A 13,221-nucleotide genomic window follows, 5' to 3' on the forward strand; every position below is an offset into this window, starting at 1 on the left:
ACTTGGCATCCCCAAGAAAGAACAAACATAACAAGAAAAGGAGTGACTAGCTCATGCCCCAAGGGCACTTCCTAACACACACACACACACACACACACACACACACACACACACACACACTGTCACAGTGTCACCAAGGAAAAAGCCTGAAAGGCCAGTTTTCTGTGATGCCACAGTTGCCACAAACCATCTGAGTACCACTGTTCCAGGCTCCTTCTCAAGACTGAAACAGAAGCAGAGCCCACTCTCTTCCATTTCTGACAACCTAAAACTCACCTGGACTGACCATCACAAGCAGCTATCCAAAGTGCCAAGTATGCAACCCCCTCAGAATTTTTTACCAAATTCTGGAGGCATCCCCCAAGATGGACAATATTATAATGTGCACATTATATATGTGCAACAAAGAGAATTTTAACAAAGCAGAATGTATAATTGCATATGTAAACTCAATGGCTAAAAATGTGTGTGTATACTTTATGCATAGACAGACTTTGAGTTGGTTTGGTTTGGGCTTTCTTGGGGAGTGCTGGCACAGGATTAGAGAGTCTTCCGGGTTGCATTTGTTAGGTGGGTTTGGAATTAAATATGGCCTAGAAGATAGCCTGTGGGGCCCTTAGGTGCACACTGCCACTGTTGCATCTGTGTGCCACTTTAAGAGTACTTTGCTTCCTACCTCAGGGGCTGATCTAGTTCATAGAAAAGCTGGGGGCTCAGGCACAGCCATGGCCACCCTATGCAGGGCCAAGCTAGCATCCAGTGTCAACTGGGCAAATGGTGCTTCTTACCCAGGGTGTGTCTCAGGGCCCATCCATGATGGTGGTAACAGCTGTCGAAATCTAATCTTCATTCCCACCCTTGTTAACTTTTTGGCACCAGGTCAGCCACAGCCATGAGAAGCCCTCATTCAGGCAACTAGCAGCCTATATATGTTAGCCAGCCAGCCTCTCTCCTCTCTCTGACACACACACATGCATGCCCACACACACCTACCTCCTCCAAAGCCATCACTGTGAAAGGACAACCAGAAACACATAGAGAAGCACAACCAACTGTCTCTCTCTCTGGCCAAGAACTACCAACCTGAAGAAAACTGGAAATACAAGCCAGGATTTTCATAGTTTAGGTCAATCATTACCCCTAGGCCAGAAGATCTGCCACTTTTTACTGAAACTATACTCCTCACTGGTCAGAAAGAGCAGCTCTGACCAGATCTGCTGCACACAGTCTTCTCCTGCTCTGGTCATGGATTCGTGTGATGGTGGATAGGTCTCACTGACACTGACTGCCATGGGGTTGAAATGAGGGGCTCCAGCAGAGAGAAGCTGGGACAGCCCTGGCTTCCCTGGGGTCAGCTCAGCATGACTCCAACCTCCCCGTAACACCAAGCTTCCCCAGATGCAAGTGAGGTCCAGAGATGCATAGTGACTTATCCAGAGACACACAGTTTAAGTGCCATCACCAGACGTGTCTCCTGTCTCAGACTCAGTGCTATGCCAGTACTCCATACAGAAGGTGACTGAGCCGCCCAGTCTAACCTTGATTAACAAACCTGGTCCATGAGCACAAGGATCTGGCTGCAAGAATAGTGAAATAGTGGAACAACCTCAACATTAAGAGGAAATGAAAAAATACATATATAGATATGAGGTTATAAAATGTAATGGTGTAGAAAGGTTGTCAAGCTATATTAAGTAAACAAGCAAAGTAGAAAACCAAGTGCAACAAGCACACCCATAGAAAACGCCACTAGCAAATGGACTAAAACATTACTAGGTTATCTCTGGGTACAAGGATCACAGGGGACTTACCTTCTTTTTGCCTATATCTGCCAGTGTAAACACAGATTATAAGGTAAATACAGCAAAATCTCTTATCACTTGGCATAATACAACCCATTCCAAACTGAAAACTTTTCACATCAAATCTATCCTGTTTTATCACAAACACCTTTTCCTAAGCTCACTATATGTCCACCAAAATGTTCCAAATCATTATGTCTCCTATGTGTCACAGGTGAAAACCGATCTCCACGGTGGTGATGCCATGGGCCTCGTGCAGGTGTGGATAAGAGCATTTCCTCTCTAAGGCTATTCCTGGCTCCCCGCTGAATTTCCTGTCCCACACATGCTACCAGTGCTGCCTGCCAAATGTAAAGTGTGAGATCAGAAGACTAATAGTAAAAAACTACAGATTACCATCTGTCTGCAACACACATTCTTAAAATGCTAAATATAACTCTTCCGGATACCATTTTTACTTTAGAAAACTGGCAAAGATTTTCAAAATGATACATTGCCCATGTTGGCACTCCTACACTGCTACAGCAGTATGAGTTGGCAGCACTGAATGCCTTTCCAGAGGACAGTAAGCAGTACCTAGCAAAGTCTAAAAGGTGCATAATCACTGGTCCATTTCTCAAGGAAATACCATACCTAAGAACATGCACAGAGATTCAGCTTCCAAGACATTAATTATAATATTGTTTATAACGATTGGAAACAACCTTAATGTCCACAGACAGGAAAACTGTTAAACAAATCATAGTTTATCCATGTGCAGTCATATTAAAATGCTGTGCAGTCAATAAAGTATGTTGTAAAAGATGAATGACCTAACAAAGTGTTCACAATAATATAAAGCAGATAGAAGATTCTTTTTGTTTCCTTTAAATATATATATATCTTATGTGTGGATATAAGACATGCATAAGTAAATGCAAAAAAACAGTATCTCATCTCTAGATCATAGTATTACAGGGGGATTTTTAAATTTTGTATACTTTTCGGTATCTTTTAGGTTTGTCTTTTTGTTTTTTTTTTTACAAAGAACATATATTCCTTAATAGGTTTTGAATGTTTTATTTATTTTTAAAGAAATATCCTACTTTTACTCCTCCTCAGATTTGAAATTCCTTCCATCCTGGCTCATATTTGATACCTAACAATGTGGATAAAATAGTTCCCAGCTATTCCTATATATTATTGATGAACTAGGAGGAAGAAAAATCAGGAAAACAATTCCATTTACAATTGCATCAAAAAGAATAAAATACCTGAAATAAACCTAACTAAGGAGGTGAAAGACCTATACCCTGAAAACTGTAAGACACTCATGAGAGAAATCAAAGAAGACACTAACGAATGGAAATAGATCCCGTGCTCACGAAATGGAAGAATTAATATTGTCAAAATGGCCATCCTGCCGAAAGCAATCTACAGAGTCAATGCAATCCCTATCAAAATTCCAACAGCATTCTTCAATGAACTAGAGCAGATTGTTCTAAAATTCATATAGAACCACAAAAGATCCCAAATAGGCCAAGCAATCCTGAGAAGGAAGAATAAAGCTGGGGGGATTATGCTCTCTGACTTCAAGCTCTACTACAAAGCCACAGTAATCAAAACAATTTGGTACTGGCACAAGAAGAGACCCATAGATCAATGGAACAGGATAAAGAGCCCTGACATAAACCCAAATATATATGGCCAACTAATATATGATAAAAGAGCCATGGATATACAATGAGGAAATGACATCCTCTTCAACAACTGGTGTTGGCAAAACTGGACAGCTACATGTAAGAGAATGAAACTGGACTGTTGTCTAACTCCATACACAAAAGTAAACTCAAAATGGATCAAAGACCTGAATGTAGGTCATGAAACCATAAAACTCTTAGAAGAAAAATATAGGCAAAAATCTCTTGAATATAAACGTGAGCAATTTTTTCCTGAACACATTTCCTCGGGCAAGGGAAACAAAAGCAAAAATGAACAAATGGGACTGCATCAAACTAAAAACCTTTTGTACAGCAAAGGACACCATCAGTAGAACAAAAAGGCATCCTACAGTATGGAAAAATATATTTGTAAACAAGATATCCAATAGGGGATTAACATCCAAACTATATAAAGAACTCACACACCTCAACACCCAGAAAGCAAATAACTCAATTAAAAAATGGGCAGAGGACCTGAACAGACACTTCTCCAAAGAAGAAATTCAGATGGCCAACAGACACAAGAAAGGATGCTCCACATCGCCAATTATCAGGGAAATGCCTAAAACCACAATGAGATATCACCTCACACCAGTTAGGATGGCCAACATCCAAAAGACTAGGAACAACAAATGCTGGTGAGGATGCAGAGAAAGGGGAACCCTCCTACACTGCTGGTGGGAACATAAATTAGTTTAAACATTGTGGAAAGCAATATGGAGGTTTCTCAAAAAACTAAAAATAGAAATTTATGTGACCCAGAAATTCCACTCCTAGAATTTACCCAAAGAAAACAAGATCACAGATTCAAAAAGACATATGCACCCCTTCATTTACCACAGCACTATTTACAATAGCCAAGATATGGAAGCAACCTAAGTGTCCATCAATAGATGAATGGATAAAGAAGATGTGGTATATATATATACACACAATGGAGTATTACTCAGCCATAAGAAGAAAACAAATCCTACCATTTGCAACAACATGGATGGAGCTGGAGGGTATTATGCTCAGTGAAATAAGCCAGGCAGAGAAAGACAAGTAAGTACCAACTGATCTCCCTCATTTGCGGAGTAGAACAACAAAGCAAAACTGAAGTAGCAAAGCAACAGCAGACTCACAGACTCCAAGAAGGGACTAGTGGTTACAAAAGGTAAGGGAGTGGGGAGGGTGGGGAGGGAGGGAGAAGGGGATTGAGGGGTATTATGACTAGCACACATAATGTAGGAGGGTCACGGGGAAGGCAATATAGCACAGAGAAGACACGTAATGACTCTATAGCATCTTATTATGCTGATGGACAGTGACTGCAATGGGGTGGTGGTGGGGGACTTGATAATATGGTGACTGTAATAACCACAATGTTGCTCATGTGAAACCTTTATAACATTGTATATCAATGATACCTTATTTTTTTAAATTAAATAAATAAATAAGTTCCCAGCTGACAGAACACTTTTCTGTTCTAGATCATATTCCTGGTCCTCTCCCCCACTACCATCAGCTCCTGGGTCGTGACTTGTCCTTTCGGAGCCCAGCTGGCAATTCATTGGCTCCACTCCCTCCAACCCATAGCACTGCCTAAGGGGCCGTCACTTGCCAGCAGAGCTACAGCCTCGGGGCCCCCACTGCCATGACAGGCGCCCACCCTTCCTCTCTTAACCCTGACTCAGGCTGGAAGCAGCGGAACAAAGGCCTCAGGACCTGCGTTGGGACCCAAGGGGTGGGCGCTGCTCAGCAGGCTGTGACAACAGTGATGTGTTCTAGGAACCAGAGCAGGGAGGCTAGAAGGAAAGGAAGCAGGGCTTTTTGCAAGTTGAGCTGGTCTCACAGCCACCACAGTGCCAGTCCACTCTGGGAGCCCCCTCAACCCACCCAGACTGCCACATCCTTGGCAAAGCCTGGGACCCGGAGCTCAGCCCAGCAAGCCCCCGCGTACTCACATTCCCAGAAGTTTCTTTGTTGGCTTTCTGCCTCCGGAGATCTGGCCTAATGAATGCTGAGGTCAAGGGATCAAGAAGGAAGAACAACAAAGACACAGTTATCAAACCAGTGGTCACGTTCATCCGAGAGAGGGAGCCCTCACTTTCCCACAGGTCACAGGCATCCCATACCTACTTCAGATACCCCAGGGAGCTGCAGGTGCCAGCAGCCAACCTGATGAAGCCTGGGGATGCTGCTGTCCCTGACATGCCTGTCCCATGACGACACTGGCCGTCAACTGTAGATCACTTATATTTCCTAGAGAGTCTGCACACATTGCTCTAATCCTCACAACAGTCTCCATTTTATAGAAGTTCCCAGAAGCTGTTTCACCTGCCCAAGGTCAAAGAGCTCTGGAGGTCAGCCTCACAGTCGAGGATTCAAACAAGGGTCTTTTGGTGCCAAAGCCTGTACTTAATCCACCCAACATGCTACTGCCTCCCAAAGAGATTTCCTGACAAGCCCCCCCTCTGCCTCCCTGCATGTGACCCCCATTTGTATGATCAGTCAAGACACTGGGATCCCAAATTGCCAAAAGCCCCAGCCCACGAGCAGCCTGAGTCCCAAGGCCCCAGTGCACCAGTGAGGGCTGCTCCAAGGGCAAGGAATGCACACAGGAAGATGTTCCCAGGCATGGTTCCGTAGTTGTCAATGATCTGGCCCTGGAAGATGGTGAAGATGATCCCAAATACCTGGAAAGGCACAAAGAAGATGGGAAACAAGGGCCCAGCTAACCAGCCCATGGGGGAACTGAGACGCCATAATGCAATGCCTGAGCCAGCCAAGCCAGGCAGAGAACATAGAGCCCCTGCTGGGGACCACCAGCAAATAAGAGCCCTACCTGGGCAGACATGTTGAGGAGGCCAGATGATATGCCTTCCGATTCTGGGTAGGTCAGCTCCACAGCAAACTCAAATCCCAGCGGGAGATAGCCAGTCATAAAGAAACTGAAGGCCAAATCAGAGAAACAAGATGCTGGAGAACTTCCAGAACAAGAAGATTGGGCGGCCCCTGCTCCCTTAGAACTCCTTTTCCTGTTTTGTTTCCTCCTGACAAGACATGCCAGGCCCTTGAGCCATCAAGCCATCCCCGTAGGAAAGAAACCCCTGCAGGCCAGGAAGAAGTTCATATGTAGGCTTTGTGCTCGGAGGCCTTTGGGGGTTCCCTGCTTCTCCTCCTCCAGCCATCAATTACAGACAGTCAGCATTCACAGGAGTGGGGATGTCTGGAGTGTTCAGCCGTGGGTACACAGGCCCTGGGCTGGGAGCAGGAAATCCCCAGCTACTGAACAGCATCTCCACGGCTCTCCGGGACCTGGAGGGAGGAGCTCAGAATCCTCTTCAGTCCCATGAGAGAGTGGGCAGATGAGAAGAGCATCTATCTCTGTCCCCACAACCACACACACACACACACACACACTCTCTCGTGCACTCTCACACCCTCTCTTATACACACATTCACACACACATACTTCCCATAGGAAAATAATTAGGAGGCAAAGCTGAGTACCCTGTGGAAAGAGTATTACTACTCATTATTATTTCCTACACTTTCTCATATAACAGGTCTAGAAAATTCCAATTCTAATCCTTACATCAGCACCACACTTCTTCCTATTTTCACATCTGTTATTTCTTTCAATCCTTCCAACACCTCTACAAGACAAGCTACTCTAATCTTCATTTACAGATGAGGAAACTGAGGCTCAGAGCAGTTAAGTGACATGCCTGTGGTCTAATAGACAGTCAACAGCAGAACTGAGACCAGGACCCAGACTTTCTGATTCTAAGCCCCATGTACTTTCTGTGACCCCATGTTGTCCCAAGCAGAGCTAAAAAAGACTAAACATTTCCTGGCCTCCCAGAGGTCTGTGAAGGACATACTCTATCCCAACAGCATGGATGGGCCTGGAAGCCGCAGGCGGCCTTTTGAAGTGCCACAAGTAAACAAGACCTTGGGGCACCATTTCCACATCACCAGAGGTCAGTAAGAAGGCAGCAAAGGGATCAATATTGCTTCCTAGGCTGTGGGAAGCTTTGGAGCCAGGGATAGTGCTCTCCACTTAAGTAAGCTAGAGGTGAAACTTACCCCATTGTGCCAGCAGTGATGAACACTACCCACAGGCGTCTCAGGTTCAAGGTAAATGTGTATACCACCATGCCCACCACAGTCATGATATAGACCACCAGGGTTGTCTCCCTGCAAGCAGAGGCAAAGTAGTCAGCCACATGCTTCTGACTTTAACAGGATCGATCATTCATTAATTCATACTCTAGGTATCTACTGGGCACGTGCTATGTGTCAAGCCTTGTGCCATGTGCTGGGACATCAGAAACCCTCTGGCTGCATTTGTGTTCCTCTCCTATAGAACCCTTTCAATCCTATCAAGCTGCACCATACCCAGAAGCAAGAAGGGCTCAGCCCTCTCCTCTCCTCAACCCCCACCAAAAAAATAACCAGGACAAACATCAGCCTTGGTCAGTTGGCAGTGGCATGCAGGACCAGTCCAGAAGCAGTCCAGTTCTGTTTGTCTGCTCTTGCCCAAGACGCATGCCAATGCTGGGCAGTGATGTGACTTTCAGATTCCACCTTCCTGAAGTTCATCCTGTTGCCATGTGTACAGGTGCAGCACAGCTGAATCTGAACTGCTCCAGACAGTAGGAACTAAGACAGAACATTCTCCAGCCCTGAACTAAGTGCTTGACATCAAAGCCAAAAACAGAAAGTTCCACCCACTCCCTGTTATATTCCCCTCCGTGCATCCCCTCAGAAGGACCATCAGCAACATGCTGGTTTCCGTCAGGGTCACCGTGTTTGTACCCCTCTAGCACTTCTCCTCCTTTGGTGCCCACTCATGACTCTGCTGCCACCCTGCCTCATGCAGACAGACCTGCATCCTTCTCCATGTCCTACTTGTGGTAGGGCATGAGCTCTACACATCCCTCTGCCCTCCTGCCATGAACATCAGGACTCGGGACAATGGAAGTTAAAGACTTCACTCGTCTCCCCTGAAGCCAGAAACACAGCCAGAAACCAGCAGATACGAGCTAATACTGCATTTACTGGGTGCCAGGGATTCTGTTAAGTACTTTACATGCATTTATTATTTTACTCAACTCTTACAAAAACCCAGCAAGAAATCTATGGCTATTCCTGATTTTACTAAAAGGAAACTGAGGCTCAGACCAGTTAAGTTACTTGTCCAAAGTCACACATTGAGTAAATGCCGAGCTGGGATTGAAACCCAGAGCTGGAATCTGAAACCTGTGCCCCTTCTTGTACTGTGCACGGGAATATGCTATGTGGCTGCATCTTTCGAAAAACTCTAGGCCAAGCTTCCAAGGGACCCCACCTGGTGCTTCAAAGTAGCTGCTGAGGGTAGAGGAGCTTTTCTTCCTCCACCCTGTTCCCCTCACCTAGTCTAACCCACCCTGCAGAGGACAATTCCTTGGGCACCAGGCTCTCGCTGACCTTACCACAAGCTCATCTTTTGCCTTATCTGTTTAACCATAGCTTCATCTTAAGCCACTGACCCATCTAGAAAAACTATCTGTGATAAAAGACCTGCCACCCAATTTCTAGCCTCCAAACCAAATGGGACAATCTGGGAGCCTTAGGGATAACAGACCGGCACCAAAACGACCAGATCCCACAGGTCTCTCATCCTTCCTCTACCTGGGCAATAGTGTGGGGAGGAAAATGTCTCTTGCTGACATAGGACTTAGACGTCAAGGGACACTAGGAACTAATGACATCTAGGTTCTGAAGCGTCCTCTCCAACCCTTGTATGATATTTTCTAGTTCATCTGAATCATCTGGCTGCCCACATCCCAGCCCAGCCAACATTCCAATCCCTCCCTTCTCCTGCCACAAAGCCAGTCCTGGAAAAAGGGACACTGCTGTTCACTGGTTGGGGGGGGCCAGTCCTCACTGCTCTCATGTCTGGCTGAAGCGAGCAACTGACAGACGGCAGAGACGAGACGGAGGCCAAGCTCCACCAGCAGTAATTAAGCTGAGCCAGGCTCCTCATCATGTCTAACCAGGCAGCCACATCCCAGGGACGGCCTCAATTGGCCTTTGACTAGGGCATCCAGAGACAGTCCTGGTCTGACCAGAGCCCCACAGAAGTGGGCTTGTGTGGCAGAGAACAGGTCTGCCACTGTCTGTTGCCTCCAGACACTGGGAACTTGGAGGCCTCAACAAAGCAGCCCAGAATGCCACCCTGCTCCAGCCCAGGGCAGCCCCGGCAGCTACCCTGCCAAGCAGCATCCCAGTGCATGTGGAGTGCTGGAAAGATGCAGCAAGAAGGGAAGGATGGGGGTCTCTGTTCTACAGAAACTTTTCTCCAAGCCTGGCTACTGAATCAAGATGCCCAGATTGCTTTAACAAATGTAAATCCCCTACTGAATTGGTATCCAAGGGGGTGGGGCCCAGGAATCTGTATTTTTAATAAGCATTCTGGATTAGCCCGGCATATGCTAAAATCTTAGACAGACTGCTCTAGGCTCTTAGAAATGCACTGGGCATTCAGGCCCAAGACACATCACAGTATTAACCAAGGAGGCATAAGCAATTGCAAGATAACATAATGCAAACCAGAGGAAACAGAGCATCTTTGTTAACCCCAGGGATCCAACCCATGGGGTTGAGACTCATCTCCACTCTTTGGGGTTCCCACAAATTTCCCAACTGACATTTTTCAACATCCATTTTCATTTCTCCCTCATCTGCCCCTTCCACAGCCACATGGGGAGTGGGGGTGAGGAGGAGCACTTTGCCAGGCCTCATGTCCTCCTCTCTGATCTTCCTAAGGTCCCCACAGGGCGGGTATTGTTTCCCTCATTTTGTAAATGGGGAAACTGAGGCTCAGAGAAATTTGAGCCATTTGACCACTCTGCCCACCACGGCCACCACACACAAACCTTTGTAGCCATATTGCTAATGAATTATGTCTTTCCAAAACAGGGGTCCCCAGTTCTCAGTCCAAGAGGAAGGCACTTACTTGTAGGTCTTGGACCTATCCAGCCAGATCCCTGAGATCATAGCCCCAAGCATTCCTGCAATGACGATGGTCAGGCCGATTCTCCCAGCATTCACTTCTTCCCCCTGGAAAAACCACAGCCCCAGTGACCACCAGCAGCAAGACAAGACACCAGACAGAACACAGACACCATAAGGTAAAGGGGCAAAGCAAGTAACCAGGGCCCCCTTAGAGCCAATTCTCAGAAAGTACCAGGGCAAGGTGGCCTGTAAGCAGCTGCCAACAGGGAGCAAATCCTAGATTAGCTGTCCCGACGTGACACAATCCTGACGTCTGCGCATAATACTGGATGCTGAGGTGAGGCAAGGTCTGTCTTTAGAGCCACATTTAGGTAGATTTTTTTCTTAATTTAATCCTTATAGCAATGCTTTTATCTTGTCATTATTCCCATTTCAGAGATGGGGAAACTGAAATATGTATATCTAAATATTCTATACTTAGGTATTTTAAGCTATCAAAAGCAATAGGAAGATAATAGTTCAATTTTTGAGTGCTTATTATGAGCCAGGTACCATGTTGAGGATTTTACATTATCATCTCGATTATTCTCCTAAGTCCCCACCATAAAGTTAGGAATCAATATTCCCTATTTTCCAGATGAAGAAACTGAGGCACAGTGAGATTAACCTCCTAGCCTAAGGTCATGAGGCATTTATTAAGTGCAGAACAAGGATTTGAACTCAGAGCCATCCAAGACCAAAACGGGAACACTTAGCCACAGTGGCCCACCACCTCGGTAAGCATGAGACCCTTTGCAAAGATGGCTGGACCTGGGATTGCTGACTCCTGGAACCTCTGTACCCATTCCCAGTATCCAGCCCTCACTCATTCCAGAAACATTTAAAAAATGCTTTCAGTGGAGCAAGTAAGAGTTCAAAATTAAACCTTGCCCATATCTTACAATTACAAATAATTTTGCAAACTAAATATTTCATATGTGATTCTCTGTATATATATTACCTACTGTATCACCAGGCACCATGCTATGTTTTTTATATATATAATAGATATGAATATATATACACCACATATTATTTACTTTCTAATCCTAAAAATAATCTTTCAACAAGTGAAAGTATGCTTCTTTGCAGAAAAGACAAAATGAGAGCTCAGAGGCCTAACCAGCTTATCATATAGTTTAGTACCAGTAGAGCTGGGGTTGAGATTCCGGGCCATCTCCTTCCAAATCCCAGAAGCATACCACCATAAGCATGCTGCTGAGAACTGCAGGGAACCAAGAGCTCACGGCTGCCCCAGCTCCTGCTGGGACGGACTTAGAGAGCTCATTCTCTCTGATCCAGCATGTTTAGGGAACTCCCTTACCGGGTAGTGCAAGATCACCATGCGATTCAGCAGAGTAGACAAGGCATAAAAAGCACCAGCATTCAGACCTGAAGGAGGGAGGGAGAAACACAGCATTAGGGTCAGCCTTTTGCTGGGGCCACTGCTGACCTCTCCCCCCAAGAAGTTGTCCAATAAATACTCCAACAACAAAAAGTAACCACTTTAACCATTTCTTAGCTACACACCATTGCCCTCTGATCCTTTTAACCCTGCCTTGGGAACACAGGCTATGGAAAGTTTACTCCCCAGTCAGAATCATCCACATTCCTCTTAAGGATTGACCTGTGGGATCAATGGATCTCCTGGATACTTCTACCTCTTCCTGGTGACCTATCCCCTCTCCAGATGCTTCAGACCTCTGACCCCTGAGACCATTTCTTCTGCAAGGGGCTTCTCACCTCTTTTCCCATTCTTCCTTCAACTTTCTTCTCCGATTCAATGTCACACAAAATCTTGTATTTGAGGTCAGAAAGGATTCTGAAAACTCTCCTAATTCATGGCTTCAGCTAACAAATAAATGGAGCGCCTAGAATATGCTGTGAGAATCTGTGTCCTTAGAGCATGAGGCCATTTGTCCACAGCCCTACAGTGAGTCAGTAACTAAGACCCAAAGCAGAAAGGGCCACCTGCCCTCCCTTCATAAAGATGGCGGCAGTGGCCACAGTACACACTCCTGTCCCAGACCCCGCTGGAACACCTTATATTCCTTATAACAACCCTGAAAGGGAGGTCATATTACTGTTGCTATTGTATATAGATGAGCAAAATGCACAAAGTTTAAAAACAAATACAGAGGTCACTGTAATGCCCACCAGGAATCTTTTTAATCTTAACTGATTTTGAAGCTCACAAGACTACCGCCAGCATACCTGACATTAGGTCCACTTAGAAGGCGCTAAGACAGGACAGAGCTTGTGGGCAGGGCAGCCTCAGGAGCTCCTCTTCAACGGAACCAAGCCACAGGAACCCAGTCCATCAAGCATCGGAGCCATTCTCTTCAGCCCTCAAGCTGATGGCTCGGGTGCAGGGAGAGGGGACTACAGCAACCACCCTGTTTTAGCACCTCACGGGAGCCACTACTGCTTGTAACGACTCCACAGGCATACTTCCAGGTTCCCCATGAAGGACAGGCCAGTGAAAGCAGTCACTGTGCTCAGAGAAACACAAAGAATGGCTTCCTACCAGATATGCTAAGGTCCCCCCATCCAGCTGTAGTCATTTTCATCACGACAGGTCACTTCATCATAAGCAGTGTTGCCTAAATCCGTTGACCTGTTCCCTTTATCAGGTTCCCAAAGGAATGAGACACAAAGTTAAGTGAAGGTCAGATTCTCATGCAGACGGGCAA

At 45.9% G+C, this 13,221-nt stretch overlaps 1 protein-coding gene across 5 annotated transcripts in view; it reads right to left on the reverse strand.

The window, feature by feature from the left end:
- FLVCR2 (FLVCR heme transporter 2) overlaps window positions 1-13,221 on the reverse strand; it is a 54,711-nt gene that overhangs the window by 822 nt on the left and 40,668 nt on the right. For 2 of the 5 annotated variants that reach the window (XM_057488302.1, XM_036913112.2), the window contains 6 exons: window positions 11,853-11,920; window positions 10,491-10,594; window positions 7,577-7,687; window positions 6,330-6,435; window positions 6,069-6,180; window positions 5,449-5,504 (listed from right to left, as the gene is read on the reverse strand). In XM_057488302.1, coding sequence (XP_057344285.1) covers window positions 5,449-5,504; window positions 6,069-6,180; window positions 6,330-6,435; window positions 7,577-7,687; window positions 10,491-10,594; window positions 11,853-11,920 — 557 coding nt within the window. The remainder of the gene's footprint in view (window positions 1-5,448; window positions 5,505-6,068; window positions 6,181-6,329; window positions 6,436-7,576; window positions 7,688-10,490; window positions 10,595-11,852; window positions 11,921-13,221) is intronic. The other 3 variants (XM_036913114.2, XM_036913113.2, XM_057488303.1) reach the window with 3 other exon arrangements.

Source organism: Manis pentadactyla, chromosome 11, assembly GCF_030020395.1.
Source record: "Manis pentadactyla isolate mManPen7 chromosome 11, mManPen7.hap1, whole genome shotgun sequence".
Lineage (NCBI taxonomy): Eukaryota > Metazoa > Chordata > Mammalia > Pholidota > Manidae > Manis > Manis pentadactyla.